This window comes from Macaca thibetana, chromosome 9 (genome assembly GCF_024542745.1).
Source record: "Macaca thibetana thibetana isolate TM-01 chromosome 9, ASM2454274v1, whole genome shotgun sequence".
NCBI lineage: Eukaryota > Metazoa > Chordata > Mammalia > Primates > Cercopithecidae > Macaca > Macaca thibetana.
This window is the reverse complement of record NC_065586.1, coordinates 83,423,183-83,441,254: the sequence shown is the minus strand read 5'-3', so window position 1 is coordinate 83,441,254 and position 18,072 is coordinate 83,423,183. Positions and strand designations below refer to the sequence as shown.

The following is an 18,072-nucleotide window of genomic DNA, read 5'->3' as shown; positions in this document are numbered from 1 at the left end:
TTACAAGTAGGTGGGACCAATGTGAACCTTTAGTCTCTCTTTATTCAAGGAAAATTAGGAGTTAGTCACAAAACAGCTTATGTTCCCTAACTGCTCATTTTCTGAAAAGCTGCTTCAAGTAACCAAATGCAGACAAGCAAGCCAAAAAAAATTTTTTTAGAAAAGCTAAGGAACTGCAAAAATAATACTTACCTTTGCATCATCTATGTCAAAAACATCACACCAAGGAGATTTAACACCTTTAATTGCCAGGTCAAATGAACAGGTGAAAAAGGCTACTTGAATTAAATCTGGGGGGGGAAAAAAAGGTAAAATTTTGTGGGTCATTATTTTCTGCAATTTTTCAAAGGTTAAATATCTTTGTGTGGTACAGTTCAATAAAATGGAAATCTTTGGTTTGGGGAAGAAATTATTTAGTTTCTTCCTGGCTATCAAAGCATTAAGAGACTTGCTCTGTATAATCTAAGGGGGCAGAACTGAACTATCAGGAAGAAACCATGAGAAGTATAAATTTCAGTCCAAAAAAACTAAGAAATTTTCTGTAATTGGTAACTTTTTTCTGCCTCCCCCGCCTTTTTTTTTTTTTTTTTTTTTTTTGACAGGGTCTTGCTCTGTTGTCCAGGCTGGAGTGCAGTGGTGATCACAGCTCACTGCAACCTCGGATTCCTGGGCTCAAGCAATCCTCCTGTATCAGGTAATTACTTGTTAAGAACATATTTGCCTAGCAATATCAACAAAAAGTGTAATCCAAGGACTTGCTATATAAAACTTAACATGATTTTGTTAATTTTAGAGGGTTCAAGGAGGGGGGGCTAAGGTTATAAAGGTTTTAGTACCCGACTTGAAAAATTACAAAGAACAAAGTACATTTATTGAACAGTTTAAATTATACAATTCATTTTATAACTAAGAAGTAGCAGTAAGTACAGAAAAGATACAAAAGGAGAGAGAAGACTACAGAGATAGAGAGGGAAGAGGTGCAAGGTAAGTGAGGGGGAAGGAGAGACAGCCAAAGAACAGAAGCACAAAGGGGAAAATCACACACTAGAGCGAAACATTGGTACCAACATCAGTTTTTCAAACTTAGCTGCTTAAATGATTTCAGAAGTGGATTTCAGAATAAGTTATCTAGGATTTTTACACTGCTAATTTGCTGATTACATTACTTTGAGATACATATGGGTATTGAAGAGAAGGGATAAGGGAATGAATGCTTGGGCTATAAAAAGTAGCCTTTGTTAGTAAATAAAACACTGCTGCTTGCTAGTCCATGAGAAGTGGATGATATTTAACGCTAGAGAGAAAAAAAGTCAACTGCAGTGGTTGCCTCCACTGCTTCGATTTTTCTTTAATTTTACTGCGTTTCCTGTTTTCCTAAAGGCAAATGGGACCAAAAATCAACTGATGTTACATACATTTTGTGCTAGTTCTGAGTTTACAGAATTCCCCTGAAGCAGTATACAACACAAAAAAATATATTTCATTGGGAATATACAGAAAAGCCATTCAAAACTTTGCTCATGTAAAGAAAAGGTTTTATAATCTCAATACCTGATACAATATAGTGGCTTGTAAGTACCAGGTACATTTGATGAAAGGACCTGGCTTATTTACACTCAAAGCTCTAATTCCGAAACTATGAAGTCAGTCCAAATGGTATATTCTTTAACTGGAAGAGAGTTTACTGGAAAAAAAAAAAAAAAATCACCAAACCACTCTTCAGAGTACAGGGAGAAAAAGCATCAGATCAAGACAGGCTGAGACCTGACTTTGCCACTAATTATCCTGGGTAAGCTCTCTTAAGTGTCAATTTCCCCACTTACAAAGTAAAGAAGTTAGATACATGATCTTATTTAAGTTGCAGCTCTGACTTATCCGTTATGACCCTTCTGATTTCTTGGTCAATCTTTCAGAACCTCAAAAACATTTCAGGTGGGTAAGAAATTTAAATATTTAAGAAACGAAACAGACCCTTTCCCTCCGCTCCCCTGAGAAAAAAATAAAACAACAAAAAAGGAAGACAATAGAAAAATATAATAATCTTGGAGTGGGAGGATTCCTGGACAAAATACAACACTCAGAAGCCATAATGAAGGACAGATATGGCTATTTAAAAGATGTAAACTTCTGTGCAATCAAAGGCACCATCAACAAACCTAAGAAATAAGGAAAAAATTAAAATATTAGCAACATACAACAAGCAAAGGGAGAATCTTTTGTCAGGCAGAATTAAAAGATATAATTAATATACCTATAACATAAAAGGTATTTGTGATTCATAAGAAAACAAAAATAACCCAACAGAATATGAACAAAGTTATGAAGGGGCAATTCTCAGAAGAAATGCAAATGGCTACTAAACATGAAAAGATGTTCACTTTCAGAAGTAATCAAAGACCTGCAAATTAAAGCTAGGTACTATTTTTCATTAATCAAATTGGCAAAAATTAAAATGACTAATAATATCTACTGTTGGAAGATATGGGAAAATGAACATTCTCATATACTGTGGATATAAATTTTTACTACACCTTCAGAGAATAATTTCAAAGTATATGTCAAGATATAAAATATTCATGTGTGTTCACCCAGCAATTTCACCTATTTACCTATAAAAAACGTTTTTTAAAATCTATTTATTTATTTGGAGACCAGGTTATGAGACTGGCTAATTTTTGTATCTTTGATAGAGGAAGGGTTTCACCATGTAGCCAAGGCTAGTCTCGGACTCCTGGGCTCAAGTGATCCAACTACCTTGGCCTCCCAAAGTGCTGGGATTATAGGTTATGCCACGGCACCCAGCCTCACCTATTTTATCTTACAAATAAACTCTCAAGTATAAAAAACAGACTACAAGAGTGTTCACTGTAGCATTACCTGAAAGAGTTAAAAACTAAGAAAAACTTCAGTAGGAAAACGGTTTATATAAAAAGAATCTGGACTGCATTAGCAACAGCCTCTTACAGCAGTAAAATTCGATGATGGGTTAAATAATTTAACTAGCATTGACTTACAAATTGAGTCATTCATATGTCCCATGAAATAACACAGGATTTAAAAGAACGAGACAGTTCTGTATTTGTCTAGAGACAAATATGCTGTTAAGTAAAAATAGTAAAGTTACTGAAAATACATATAGCATCACCCCTCTATGTAAACAAAAGGGTATTTAAATAGCAAAAGTATTTATTGCGCAATTACTGTACCAGGTACTAAATGCTTTGTATGAATTAATCTTATATAATCTTTGCAATAATCCTACAAGACAAGAATAATTCCCACATTCATTTTACAAAGAAGGAAACTGTGGCATAAAGATATTAAGAAACTTGTGAAAAATCACAGTTATTCAATAGGATAGTAGAGTCAAGATTCAAATGCAAATAGTCCAATTCCAGAATACATTATTTTAACCACTATATTAATATTGCCTCCGAAAAGAAGTAGCTGTTACTCCATCAGTAAAATACATAATTCTTGCCCATTCAGAGACTAAAAATAGGTTAAATAAAATCTTTTTCAACAACCTAAATGCCTACTAACAGAATAATGGCTTGATATTGGTATACTTATAGAATGGAATACATACATTTAAAATGTAGGACTAGAATTACAAACATTACCTCAAAAACAAAAAGCTGCATAAAAATCAAATTTCAGACTGGTATACACTTTGATATCATTCTTAAAAGTTTTAAAATCTGCAAAACAATATCCTATTTATGTATAAAACATGGGATAATATAAATGCTCAATTCATGACAACAATTACCATTGGTGAGAAGGGAAGAAGAATGGGATCCAGGAAAGGGACCAATGGACCTCAATTTATTTAAGGCAAGTAACTGAAGCACAAAGTTAAAATTGAGTAAAAACAAGTGATGGGTATAGGGATGTTCACTACATTAGCCTTTTTTGTTATCTTTATGTTTGAATTATTTCCCAATAAAGTAAATAAGTTTTAAAGCTCCATGGGTGATGCCAATGTACTGCCAGTTTGGAGAGACAGAAAACATTCAACTTCAAATGCTAGTCTAGACATCTTCTTTTTGATCCTTATAAAGCATCCAGGCCCTGTGACTGACAAATTCTAATCTATTTTTTTTCCCCAACATCTACTTCCAGTCTTTTGGAAATTAATTCAGAGTATAATGTAATCTACAATCTTTGCACGTATCTTTGTCAACATCTGCCCTACGGCATATAAATTCCTAGAAAACAGAAAAAAATCTTATTTTCTTAATCTCCCATTGCTGGGTGACCATGTGCCCTGGTTTCCCACCTGCTTTCCTGGCAAAATTATTAATAGTGTTCCCTTTCACTTTCAAAAGTGTCCCACCAGTTTGGATGCTAAGCTGCATGGTCAGCCCATCCACTGCAATAACTTATAATAGACATGACTGCTCATCTTCTCAGCATGGCTACATATAAAAGACTCAAAAAACATCATAGTACTTTGCTTTCCACTTTCTAAAACTTACCTCTCTTACACATTAAAAAGTACATTTGAACTGCTTCAAAAGCTAAAGAAATTATATGATTTTTTCATTTGTATCACTTTGTGAGGGGGAAATTCAGAAAAGATAATTTGTTTTAAAAATAATGCCTACAGTTGAGGCTTTATATACTCTGCCCTCAAAAAAATTCCAGAATATAGCTAGAATCTTGTGCATTAATTTAAATAACACTCAAAGAAGAGTATCAGTCTAAAAACGGTAAATAGTAAGCACAAGGTATACAATTTTTTTGACCTAGAACATATTATTTTCTTAACCTAAATCAATTGGGGCCTTTAAAAAAAATTCTGGTTCCTTGCTTTTCATTTTCACAGTTCAAAATTATTGAAACCATAAGTTTAAAGACAACAGGCATATTACCTGCATTTAAATCATTTACTGGCACTTGCAAAGTAGCTGCAACTTTTTTTAAAATGTTCTGCATTTCTGGTCCAGTTTTGAAGGCTTCCACGTGATAAAGAGCTGTAGCATTTTTTTCCACTTCAGTTAAAAACTTCTCACAGTGATCAAAAAATCTCATTAGCTTATCATTAACCCTTGGAGGTCCACACTCCATATCTGAAAGAGAGAAAAATTTATATATATATATATTTGTAAATCACTGACATAAATGACAGTTTCAAATTATTGAAAATGTTAAGTGTGAAAAAGGAACACTAACATCTTACTAATCCGCATAGCTGAAATAAGCACATATTGATCAGGAAAGTCATAGGGTAAAATTATTCCCGATTTATAATGTCTGTAATGCATGAGAATAGCTAGAAAAGACTAAAGAAACAGAGATTGAAGATTAAATGTGTTGTAGTGATGCTACGCAATGAACCTGCTTTATACATTTATAAGTACTGCTTCTGTCAGGCATGGAAAACTTCAGAAACCAAACTAAAAATCAGCAAAGTTTCCACTTACAAGGTGAGAGAGAATTCAACATATGGAATCTATTTTTTCACTCTAAGCCAAAGTCTAAACAGAGTATTTTATTTTCTCAATTGACTTTCACAACTCTGTGTTACTTTACAAAAGATTCTGCTTTGGACAAAAACGACTGACAAAAGCACAAAACGCACTGATGTTCCGGGTCTCCTGTGCTTCACTGTGCTGGTGCCTGTGACTTAGTTTATCTTCTAACTGAAGCCCCAGATAACTTTCTATTTAGTCTTTAATAAATTACATTATTCCCCCAATTTGGCAACAAATATGTATTGGAGAAGCATGCATAATCATTCTTCAACTACTGGCATGCCCTTATTTTCAGTCATATTCAAAACACACTTTTTTTTCAATCACTTATCCAACAATTTGCCATGAAAAGAACACCAAGTATATCATTTTTGTACATAAAATATGAGAAAACTGAATATAGTTTTATCTGGGCTTTGGATGTGTATGCAAAAAAATATCAATATGTATGTTTAAGTGTCTCTCTTGAAATGGATAATTCTGCCCACTTTGTCAATTGGATTGCAATTCTTAAGAAAATATCTTGACAAGGAAAATAAGCTAATTTTATCACCTTTTTTCTGTGGCTACTAAAATGTAATTTCCCAAGTGGATCTGGGTATTTTATCCTTGTTACTATCTAATTATTGCTAGTCTTTAAACAAAAACAAAGGCATTGTTCTGTTTCTATAAAACCACAAATCTAATTCAGCAGACTCCCTCAAAAGACCAGATGTACATAATAGGCAAAACTATTGTCTATAGAGAATAACAAAGTGGCTAGGCAAAGGGTTTACCATCTCAGACTGAAAACAGTCAGGAGTGGGCTTATTCCGAACTGTAATATTTTCATCCCTGGCTCTGTACTGAGAGACAAATGCCAGTCTTCACAATGCCATCTGAGAACAAAAATTCACTTGTTCCAGAAAGTCACTATAGATATTGCGTTATATTAAAATACGCTCTGCTTTCAACATTCTGTTAATTTAACAGATTTATGATGAATTTTCACCCGTTAATGGAAAAAGTATATCTTTAAAAAAACACAATTCAACAAATAATTAGACACAAGTCAGCTAACTGAATTACCCACAATAACATGACACAGAATCAGTGGAGGAATCCCTTACAGATGGTTTCACTGTTCAACAGCTACAGAAGAAATTACAAACCAGCCTACTTCTAATTTTTCACTTGGGCTTTGAAGCTAAACAATAATCCTCACTTCAATTCTGGCCTTAAAAGTGATCAAGAAACTATTAACGCTTGTTCATCTCTGTGGTACAAAAGTGTTACCTGTTTTTTTTCTTATCAGGTATGCTACTGGACAAATGGAAGCTGTATAGCAAAATGGTAAAGAGAACAAGCTCTCAATCAGATTTCCTAGGTCCACAGCTGTACGAAAATGGGCAAATTATTTAATGCGTCTGTGTATCAATTTCCTCATCTTTGAGATGGGGGAAAATACTATCAACTCTGGATTGTGGTTGTAAGGATTTTGTAAAATAAATGTGAGGCATACCTGGCACACAATAAGCATGAGGTGTATACTATCATTATTATTTGTAACGATTACAACATTTTCTAAGAGAAAAAGAACCATTCTAGGAAAACAGAAGACTTGGATTCTAGACCTTAAAAAAGACAATTAAGAAGGCATACTCTTGGGCTCGGGTTCTTCACCTGTGAAACAATGGGGCCTTACTAGATGATTTCTCAAATTTCGAAAAAGTATAATTAATGGAATAAATGAGTTAAGTTACTGCGTGTGACCATGGACCACAGCTACAATGATGGGAACGCTAGAGTAAAAACATGAACAAAACAGAAGAAAAAAGGAGGGCACAAAGGCTTGAGATCAGGTTCCTAAAACAGGCTGTAGGTCTAAAACTGCCATCTGAAGAAGATGATGAGTTTTAAAAAAAAAAAAGAAGAAGAAGAAGGAAAAACTAGTATCGGAAGCAAAGCCTGAGGAAGAAAATTCTAGATTGTGTTTTTTAAAACGTGCGCCCAATTGTGAAACTAGACGCCAGGGAAGGAGGAAGGGATGGGTTGGCGCTCGAAGGGGTAATTCAATTCGGGAATGGGAGCGCAAAAATTGCGGGAGACCTGTCTGTCCCCTTTCCTGTTGGATCCCCAACTCTACTAAAGCAGGGAGCGTGTACAAGATGCTGAATTTACACCTGATGAATAAATGAACACACGTGTAAGGGGAAAAAGAGATAGCCAAGTCTGTAATACCCCGCGACAGGGAGGACGTAGCGCGAGGGATGACGGCTTGGGAAAAGGGGAAAGAGAGCTGTGGGCATCGGAAAAGCCCAGGGTCTGGGGAAGGCGGGAGAGGATCCAAGGCGGGTAGGAGGACCGGGACAGCACACGGGCCGCCCGAGGGGTCACCTGCGACGTCGGGCGGCGGCAAGCCAGGGTGGTAATGCTGCCACAGCCCCTGCAGGAAGGCGGCGCCGCTATCCACGCAGCGGTGCTTGGAACTGGTGATGAGCCGCAGGCGGCCGTAGTTCTCACGGCTGAAAAGGGCCGGGAAGAGCGAGGCCAGACGCAGCGCCAGCTGTCGCATATCCTGCCGTCCCTTCTCTACTAGCTGCCCGTCCATCCAGTCAGCGTACCACAAAGGCCAGTCAGCCAGCGCTGCACCCAGGTCGCGGCTGCCGGTACTACTGCCCCCGCCATCCCTGGACCCGCGGGCCTGCAGCAGCCCGTGCAGCTGCCTCAGCTTGCGGATCTGTTTGGCCGTGGGGTAGCGGGTGCCGTGGCGAATGAGGGCGACCAGCTGCACCGGGGTGCAAGTTCCCTCCAGCAGCTCAGGGTCCCGCCACGGAGCTTCGGGGCCCGACAGCAGCCCGGGGTTGACATCCTCGTAGCGAGTCTTGGTGCCGAAATAGGGGCTTAGCGACGAGTCCACCGGGTCCCTCGGCTCTAGAAAAGAGCAGCGCGCAAGCGACGAGAGCAGCGCCGCAGCCAGGGCCGCGGCAGGCGCTACGGAGATCCTGAGGAAGCAGCGGGGCGCGCGGATCATTGTCGGCGTAGACCGTGGAGGGCGCCGAGCCGGCTGCCGCTGCCAAGCTTCCGGCTCCGGAGGGCAGGGGGCGGGTCTGGAGGGCGCTTCCGGCCGACGGCCGTCGGGATGCGCTTCGCTGTCGTCGAAGAGGTACCGGCAGCTGGCGGTGGGTCCTGCGTCCCGACGGAAAGCTCCGAGGAGCCCTGTAGACTTGTGGCTCGGGTGGAGCCGGCGGAAAACCCGGAGAAGCTTGAGACAGCCGTGGCTGAGGTGGAGCCGGCGTCGCTGCCCTGGAGCGTGGGCGAGTTTCCTCTTAGCCAGAGCTTCAGGGATTGACTCAAAGACTCCTCTGCTTTTTTAGTTGTTTTGGGTGTGAATAAAGCCCAGACTAAACCTTAGCCTCCCAGGCTGCCAAAACAGGACAGCTGTGATACTGTGTTTTTCAAAGTATAGTGCCTGAACCGTCAGCATGAAATCTGCCTGAGACGGTTGTTGAAAATTCACATCGCTGGGCCTTGCCGCAGGGTGCCTCTTGAAGCCCAAGGTGTTTTTTTGGTTTTTTGTTTGTTTGTTTGTTTTTCCATTTGAGTTTGAAAATAAACAGGATACAGTAAAGCAGAGAACTTGGAAAGGGGCTTACATTCTGCAGGAATTTAAGTCCTGAATCTTTGGTATAATCTTGACCTGGACTACCAGAGCTCATAGGGACATCAGTGAGACAGCACCCTCAAAGTTGTGTGCTTGTTGATCCCGAAGGCTTAGCGAGTAGAGACATAGCAATCTGGAGAATTTGGGTGCATTGAGTCATGGCCCAGCAGATTTACTCTATTATTAAGTATGAGCTAATCTGCTTTGCGAAGCAAACATGCTCTGTATTTACCACCACTCCAGATACATGTGTTCCTCATACGTTCCTCCCATATACTTACATACTCAAATCAGCAGCTGGGTTTTTTAATAGGTTATTGCTCAGAATCTTTGCCTGATCCAAAAAAATCATAAATCTGAACAATACCTTGTTTTTTCCCACTTGAACTCCAGTTTATATGCCAGCTGGGGAAATAATAAGTATTACAAAAGTCGTATGGTGATCCAGATTGAAGGAACTTGGGACCACGTTTTCATAAGTTAGCTTTTCCTTCAAAGACACTGTTACATTCCTCTTTGTAAGCCCATCACCATCTTTACTCTCTTTGGTTTAGAGAGGTGTGCCTCTAAGTTCAGGCGTGCCTGTAAATGTTAACAAAGAAGAAAAGGGGCCAACCTATGAATGCTGAAAATTTGGAGACGTTCTGTGGAGGAAACCATCTTTAGGGCAACAGATGTTCTTTTTGATATGCTATTTTGTAGCATGTCAATGCCTGAATATTCATGGCCAGTGATATTTTTGTAGAACTTTGCTCAAATTAGTATTTAGTAAATATCCACTCCTTCTTAAAATAGACATTCTAACCTGTATGCTCTATAGGATGAGTTGCCTGATATTTCTAAGTTCATCTCACTATATTTTGCCTAATATTATGCTTATTAATGATCACTTCTCATACCCAATCTTTTGAGTCCTAGGGGTTACCAAGTGTTCCCAAAGTCATTATTCACTTCTTATGAAGCAATCTTTAGAGACTCTTACTTACAGAATGTATGGCACAGCACATTTTTATACATGAAACTTGCCCCTAGTTTGATTTTATTTTCCTTATCCTAATTCCTCATCAATTGATTTTATCCTGTTTTACACACTTAGGTACATCCTCTCCTAATTATTTTGATGTTATGCCGAGATAACAATGATAAAGTAAAAGTAAGCAATACCTCCTTGTTTTTGGCTAGGGAAAAGCCAACTATAGTATGAAGAAGACAAAGAGTACTTAAGCTTTGGACCCAGACTCTAATTACCTCTGCCTCTTATTCATTGAGTGATCTTGGGAAGTTACTCATGTTCTCTGGGCCTTATTTTTTTTTTTTTTTTTTTTAAATCTGAAAATTGGTAATATTAGAACCTATATCATGGGATTATCATGACAATCAGAGATGATGTATTTAAAATACATATAATAGGCTGCTATAAATATTTTTATCATTACTAATGTTCAGTGTTATTACTATGTTCAGAGTGGAAACTATGATTTCAGAGTGAAAACTATGTTTTCAGAGTGGAAAAGAAAAAAAGTTTAACTCGCTGTTCCTGCATTAATGGGTCTTGAGTAGAACTTCATTTCTAATCAATCCACTATATTAGTCATCATTACTAATATTCAGGCATTGACATGCTACAAAATAGTATATCAAAAAGAACATCTGTTGCCCTGAAGATGGTTTCCTGCACAGAACGTCTCCAAATTTTCAGCATTCATAGGTTGGCCCCTTTTCTTCTTGGTTAGCATTTACAGGCACACCTAAACTTAGAGGCACACCTCTCTAAACCAAAGAGACACTTAAAGAGAAAAGGAGTAAAGATGGTGATGGGCTTATAAAGAGGAATGTAACAGTGTGTTTGAAGGAAAAGCTAACTTACGAAAATGTGGTCCCAATAATAGAACTTATGCCTAGCTTTCTAGCAATTATATGGATTATACTTACTCCCACTGAACAATAAAGTGAATGACTTTCACAGGCAACACATGCATCAAAGATTATTTCATAACTTTTCTAATGATAAAAATACACTCATCTCACTTAAAATGGATATCTCCTTCTTAGAGCACTAAGCAGCCTGTCAAAAAATTTAGAAGTCACTGGCCATGCTCGTCGTTTCATACCAGACCATGTCTGAATTATCTGGGCAGTCTGTAAATTGGCTGCCCTTTGACATAGGTGACCACTTGGTCCAATCATGTAGTACAAAGTTTGCATAGTGCAAAACATGGCTATCCCTTTGCAGAGATCTTGGGAAAATCGCCTCCCCTCATAAGAAATGTGAGTATGGGAGCAATATATTTGGCAAATCTAACACAATACAAGAGGCAGAAAGGAAAATTAATGGTTCAAGGTCCTTGCAGAGATGGGAGAGGATGGAACCAAAAACACAGGTAGAGAATTTGATTTGGGCCAGAAGGAGATGAGACCTTATCTTCTGAGAGAATGTTAGAAGGGTGGGTGAACATGAGGATAAATTTGTAGATCTGGCAGGAGGGAGTTCACGGAATTCAAGCCTGATGGCCTCAGTTTCCACAGTAACATAGGAGACAAATTTGAAAGATGGGGGAATAGGAATTAAGTCTAGGAATGTGGAAGTGGTTTGTATTTGTAACTGAGAGAAATGGGAAAGTAATGGAAAAGGACTGACAACTAAGAGGAATGGGAGAAACAAGTAGAAGTTTGTATGGTCAGCTCTGGAGATCCAACTGAGAATGAATTGCTAGTGGTTGTGCAATTTTATTTAGAAGCAAACATCTGTTGTATTTTTTCAGAGTGGAAAAGAAAAAAAGTTTAACTTGATGTTCCTACATTAATAGGTCTTGAGTAGAACTTCATTTCTAATCAATCCACTATACTAAAGGATAAGCTCAATTATTTTTGCTAGATTAGCCATAGGACTTCAAAAATAGTCATTCCACTTTTAAGATTGCATGGTGTCGGCCAGGCACGGTGGCTCATGCCTGTAATCCCAGCACTTTGGGAAGCTGAGGTGGGTGGGTCACCTGAGGTCAGGAGTTCAAGACCAACCTGGCCAACATGGTGAAACCCCATCTCTACTAAAAATACAAAAAAGAAGCTGGGCATGGTGGCACACGCCTGTAATACCAGCTACTTGGGAGGCCAAGGCAGGAGAATCACTTGAACTAGGGAGGTGGAGGTTGCAGTAAGCCAAGATCATGCTGTTGCACTCCAGCCTGGGCAACAAGAGCAAAACTCCATCTCAAAAAAAAAAAAAAAAAAAAAAAAAATAGATTACATGGTATCATATATAGTATTTTAAGTTACAGCCATCTACTTTTAAAGAGGTTACTAAGATAGTTTTCTGGGGATGAAACAATAAAGGAAAGGAAACAGCTAAATTCTGTAGGGAAATAGGAAGGCTATGTAAGCATATACAATACTGGACTAAGAACATGGTCTCAGAAGTTAGACTTTCTGGTTTTCAGATTCCAGCTTCATCTCTTATTACCTGTGAATATTAAACAAATTAAATTATTTTGCCTCAATTCTTTTTAATTGTAAAGTGGGGATAATAACACCTAGTCATGAGACTGTTGAGAGGATTAAATGAAACAGTTTACATAAAGACTTTATATAGTTCCTGCCCCAAAATAAATATCAGTTGCTTTTATTAAGCAGAATTAAAGGGTTTCTTATTATCACTTCTCTCTTAATCAAATAAACTGACAAATAGTTTTTCATAGATATTTATTATCTCATAACTACATTGAGCAACGAACTTTGTGCCTATGCCAAGAAAGTTTGAGCTTTCTTATCTTTCTGCCCTGCTGTTGCATCATTCCTTTTAACAGTTGCCAGATGTTGATTTAGTGTTTATTTGCATTTTGTTGCAGTGGAAGCCAACAGAAGAGGGGTCCATGTGTACAGATAGGGCTGGAGTGATCCATGTTCCAACAGCAGGCCATTTAACCTCACTTGAATATGGAGGCTGCATAGGTCACAAGTCTGAAGACTACAAGCTACCTTTGCTTAAAAGGAACCACACCATCACTGATAGCTAACTGCTAGACTGTTCTCCAGCATATCAGGGCTACACTGAATTGCTTGAGTTGCGCTTCAATTAATGTAGAGAACTTCACCGAACCACACATAACCATTGAAGTAACCTGCTGTTTACAGTCTATCATGCTCTGCCAAGGGAGTTATTTTATAGTGACAAAACTTCTCTTCTGGTGCCCTGACACACCCTAGGACTTTGATGTTGGTAATTCTTTCCCCCCAGCAAATGTTGGTTCTAAATCCACAGAACTACTTGAGAAACCAGATGCAAAATTATGGTAGGTTTAAATTATCAATATTCTTTATATGTTTTGCTATTCCCATTTCAAAGAGGGAAACTAGCTATACATTTTCTAGTCCTGTTCTATGGTGATTTTCCTGCACAAACCAAAATTATTGTTCAGAAATATAATTTCCCCCAGAAGTACCCTCCATCGAAAACATAATGTTATTCTATCACAAAGATAAATAATGGCTTTCCAAATCCTGGTTTAAAAAAACCAAACACTCTCTTCTTCTCTATATTTTTCCAGAACAGGCATAGATGATAGCAGTTATGTTTTACCATCTTATTTTTTTTTTTTTCCTGAAATGTTAGTTTTCTAGGATATGGAAATCTTAGGATTCATAAAAAAAGAAAAGAACTTTTTGAAATGTTAGTTTTCCAAAATTGGAAAATCTTTTTGAGCCATTCTATCTTTAGGACTATTGGTTAGCTGACTTTAGAGCATTTAATGTTTCCTTATTATTTCAAACAATAGAGAACTTTCTGCCCCCCACCCCCCCTTCTTTTTGAGACAGGGTCTGGCTCTGTCACGCAGGAGACTGTCTGTAGTGCAGCGGCAGAGTCTCAGCTCACTGCAACCTCCGCCTGGGCTGAAGTGATCCTTCCACCTCAGCCTCCTGAGTAGCTGGGACTATAGGTGCAGGCCACCACATCTGGCTACTTTTAAACAATAGAGAACTTCCAAAACAAAAGTTATTTATTAATTCTTCAAGAAATCTGTTTTTTACTTAGTCGATTAATGTCCATTTCATGTTGCCTCAGTAGCCCATGTAGGAATCACTCTTTTTTCAGATTTTGTTCAGTTTTGTTGTATATAGACCCATCGTTCTTTGATTGAGTTGCTTTGTATTATATATCAGTCAGTATGAAAACCCAAACAGTATCTAAGCCAGAAAAGCAACGTAGGCACCTGTGAACTCACACACTTGGTTGCAATTGCTTCAGTAAAAAGGACAGTTTACACTCAAATTGAAGCAACCTTTATGGTTCCACAAACATTCCTTATTATCCCACCTCACCTTTTCATTCTTACTTCCTATGCTGTCTAATCTGATTCGGTACAAGAGATAAGGCAGGTACTGCTAAATGATAACTTAGATGCAGGGGCCATCATGAAAATATTCATCCCATATCTTACATTAAGCAAACTACCAACAACTGTTTGTTGAAAAGTATAAATGAATAAATGAAAATAAGATAGGCAATGTGGGAAGCTAAAATATGGAAGTGTTGTTGCTTCGCTTTACGTGGTATAACGATCTCATTTTATCTTCCCAGCTCTCCCAGGAGGTATGCAGAACAATATTTATCTCATATTGTGGATGTGGCAATCAAGACAGAGAGGCTAAATGCTTTACCTAAAGTCATCCAACAAATATTTGGTAGAACCAGGGCTAGAATGCAATAAATGGAAATAGAGTTATTTCGGTGTTTCTTTTCCTGATACTTGCCTTATTCATGACAAATGTATAATGGCTTCAGAAGGTGTCACTTGTTGCTAGGGATAAACTTTACCTGTAATACTGTAGCACTTACTATTAGTTAACGACCCACTATTTATTCTCTTTTTGTCTTTGGAATCTTTGGAATGTGTAAGTATTTGCCTCCCAGGAAGCTCTCTTTATCCTCTCCTCAGGAGAAAATCCTGATTTGGTCTAAACCAATCTTGGTAACTATCTTTCTTGCCAGTTTTGTTTTAGGAATGGGCGTGCAACTCAGTTCTAGCCAATGAGATATGAGGAGCAGTCTACTGGGGAGTTTCTGGGAAAGTTTGTTTTTCTTGTCCTAAGAAATAAACAAATAATGGGGTAATAAAGCTTCAACACTTTGTGAGATCACTGGATTGGAGATCCTGTTGAGTCAAAGGAGTATTGAATTTGACACAGTAAAATAGCCTGTAAGGAAAGGAAATGATATTCAGTAAATGAAATGCTGAAAATTGATATTTTGAAGGTGGTGCAGTAGTTGTTACTGATTAAATGAAACAGTTGAGATTAAGAAAGTTTAGCCAGGACAAGTTATATAGCACAAATCATTTGAGATAAGGAGGTTAAAAAAAACCCTGAGAGGCCGGGAAGTCCTGGTTCCAAACTTCTGCTCTTGCTGGACTTGAGCCCCACTAGCTTCTTGTCTTCCACTAATCTATGCACCCCTCCTTTCCCACTGCTAAAAAGCCAAGCTCACTCAACAACTTTAATTTTATTCAAATAAATTATTTTATACAGACATTTTGTTTTTAGTAGATGTTATTAGTGATTAGGAAAAATGAAAGAGATTGACATCTTTCAATTGACAGAGATGCCAGTAATTTTAAGTATAATTTTTTAAACACTTTTTTCTTAAAATGAGAAAGAAATGCAAGGACGGGATTACTGCCCTGCTCATTGGCATGTCCAAATATGATAGCTAGACCTGCTGCAATTATCTTGCAACCAGGAAGGAGCTAGCTTGAAAATAAAGCCAACACAGTGAGATGACAGAGCAGAAAGTGGAAAGAACCTAAGTCCTTGATGATGCTATTGAGCTGATGAATTAAACCTGGAGTGTATCTACCATGGGCGTCTATAAGGAATTAAAATATCTTTACTGTTTAAACCAGTGTTTCATTGTTTTCCGCAGAAATCCTAATTGGCATAAACTATTGACCAATTAACCCCATTGCAACCTCACCTGACCCCTTAGGATGTCCTTTCATGCTTTTCTTGATTTTATTGAAGTTATGTATTGAGAATAATAGAAAATCACAGAAGGTGATTTTCTGATCCCATCTCCTTAGCTATGACCTTGTGTCTCTGGCTCATGATCATGGTTTATGAAGCATGGGAAGCACTGGGAAAAGTAGGAAGTAGGTAGTTAAGATGAGATGTCTGATGATGGAGGTTATTGGGGTCAGGACAGGTGGGTAGGCAAGGTGAAGTGTGTAAGCTAAGCAGGAAATGCAAATGAAAATCAGAGAGAAGGTACCTCTTCAGAACAGATTCTTAGAAAGCCATTATTAGGAACATATGGGCCACATCTTTGAGAAGCGTTGTGGAATTCACATTACAGTAATGGCATCACTTAGATTCATGCTCTTCTCTCATAGAGAGAAATCAATGTTTATAGGATGTCGAAGGGTCTTCATCATATGTCTTAGTCTGTATTCATTGCTATAAACGAATACCTAAGGCTGGATAATATATAAGGAAAAGAGGTTTATTTGGCTCACACAATTCTGCAAGCTGTAGAAGAAGCATGGCACCAGCATCTGCTTCTGTTGAGGGCCTCAGGAAGCCTCCATCATGGTGGAAGGCAAAGGGAAACCTGTGTATCACATGGTCAGGGAGGAAGAGAGCAAGAGAGGGGAGGAAGGTATCAGATTCTTTCTAACAATAAGATCTCATGGGAGGTAGGAGTGAGAACTCAATCCCATGAAGACAGCACCAAGCCATTCATGAGGGATCTGCCCGCATAACCAAAATACCTCCCAGTGGGCCCCATCTCCAACATTGGGGATCAAATTTCAACATGAGATTTGGAGGAGACAAACATTCAAACTGTATCATTGTGCTTGTTTTCTTCAGAAATAGACAAGATTGATATGTTTCATGATGACATTATGATCTAAAAATGAGAGTTTATTTCAGTTTGTCCTGTATACACCCAAGAGGTCCAGGATATTATTCTCTCTGTCTGCCACAAGTCCTGCAAACTATAAGATGGCCTTAACATTCAATCTAGGGTGGTTCTGCCCAATGACCTTTTGTCTTTCCTAAGTGTCTTCCAAAGAACATAGTAATAGTCTATCATGAATTATATGAAAGCTGTTTACATGGATTAAACAGCAAATCTGACAAAGAGGCTGCTCTTTGATGACTCTAGACATATTTATGCTTAATATTTTAGACATTTGAGAAAAAAGTCAATTTATTAATACTTTATGTTCAATTGAGTTTGAAGCCATAAAGAGGAAAGGAATAATAAGGATTAGAGCAAAACTAAATGAAATAGAGAATAGAAAAACAATAGAGTCAATGAAACAAAAAATTATTTCTTTGAAGAGATCAGCAAAGTTGACAAAACTTTAACTAGATGAAGAAAAAAGAATATTCAACAAATAAAATCAGAAATGAAAGACAGTACTACTGATTTATAGGAATAAAAAGGATTGTAAGAGAATACGTATAATAGCTACATGTCAAAAAATTGGATAGTCTAGATGAAATAGACAAATTCCTAGAAACACACAAACCAACAAAACTGACTCAGGAAGAAAGAGTAAATCTGAATAGATCTATAAAAAGTAATGATATTCAATTTTGGTTGAATCAGCAACCAAAACTCTCCTAACAAAGAAAAGCCCAGGAACTGATGACTTCACTGGTGAATTCTACCAAACGTTTAAAAACGAATTAACACTAATCCTTCTCGAACTCCTCCAAAAAATTGAGAAACAGAATCCTTACTGAGTCATTCTATGAAGTCAACATTACCCTGATACCAAGGCTAGACAGGAAATACAAGAAAACTATGGCCAAATGTCCCCTATAAATGCATTATAGATACAAAAATCCCCAGCAAAATGCTAGGAAATTAAATTCAGCAGCTCTTAAAAGAATTATACACCATGACCAACTGAGATTTATCCCAGAAATGTAAGAGTAGTTTAACAT

General features: G+C 37.9%; 1 protein-coding gene and 1 long non-coding RNA gene across 5 annotated transcripts in view; one reads left to right on the top strand and one right to left on the bottom strand.

Annotated features, from left to right (window-relative positions):
• Window positions 1-8,514, bottom strand: part of MINPP1 (multiple inositol-polyphosphate phosphatase 1) — a 46,038-nt gene extending 37,524 nt beyond the window's left edge. For all 4 annotated transcript variants that reach the window (XM_050805570.1, XM_050805569.1, XM_050805566.1 and 1 more), the window contains exons 1-3: window positions 7,857-8,514; window positions 4,878-5,075; window positions 193-290 (exon numbers count right to left, since the gene is read on the bottom strand). In XM_050805570.1, coding sequence (XP_050661527.1) covers window positions 193-290; window positions 4,878-5,075; window positions 7,857-8,493 — 933 coding nt within the window. In that variant the 5' untranslated portion in view covers window positions 8,494-8,514. The remainder of the gene's footprint in view (window positions 1-192; window positions 291-4,877; window positions 5,076-7,856) is intronic.
• Window positions 8,515-8,923: 409 nt separating this feature from the next.
• On the top strand, window positions 8,924-16,006 carry LOC126963343 (uncharacterized). The gene is made up of 3 exons (XR_007729037.1): window positions 8,924-9,019; window positions 12,969-13,412; window positions 14,699-16,006. It is a non-coding gene; the product is annotated as an uncharacterized LOC126963343 (long non-coding RNA).
• The last annotated feature ends 2,066 nt before the right edge of the window (window positions 16,007-18,072 follow it).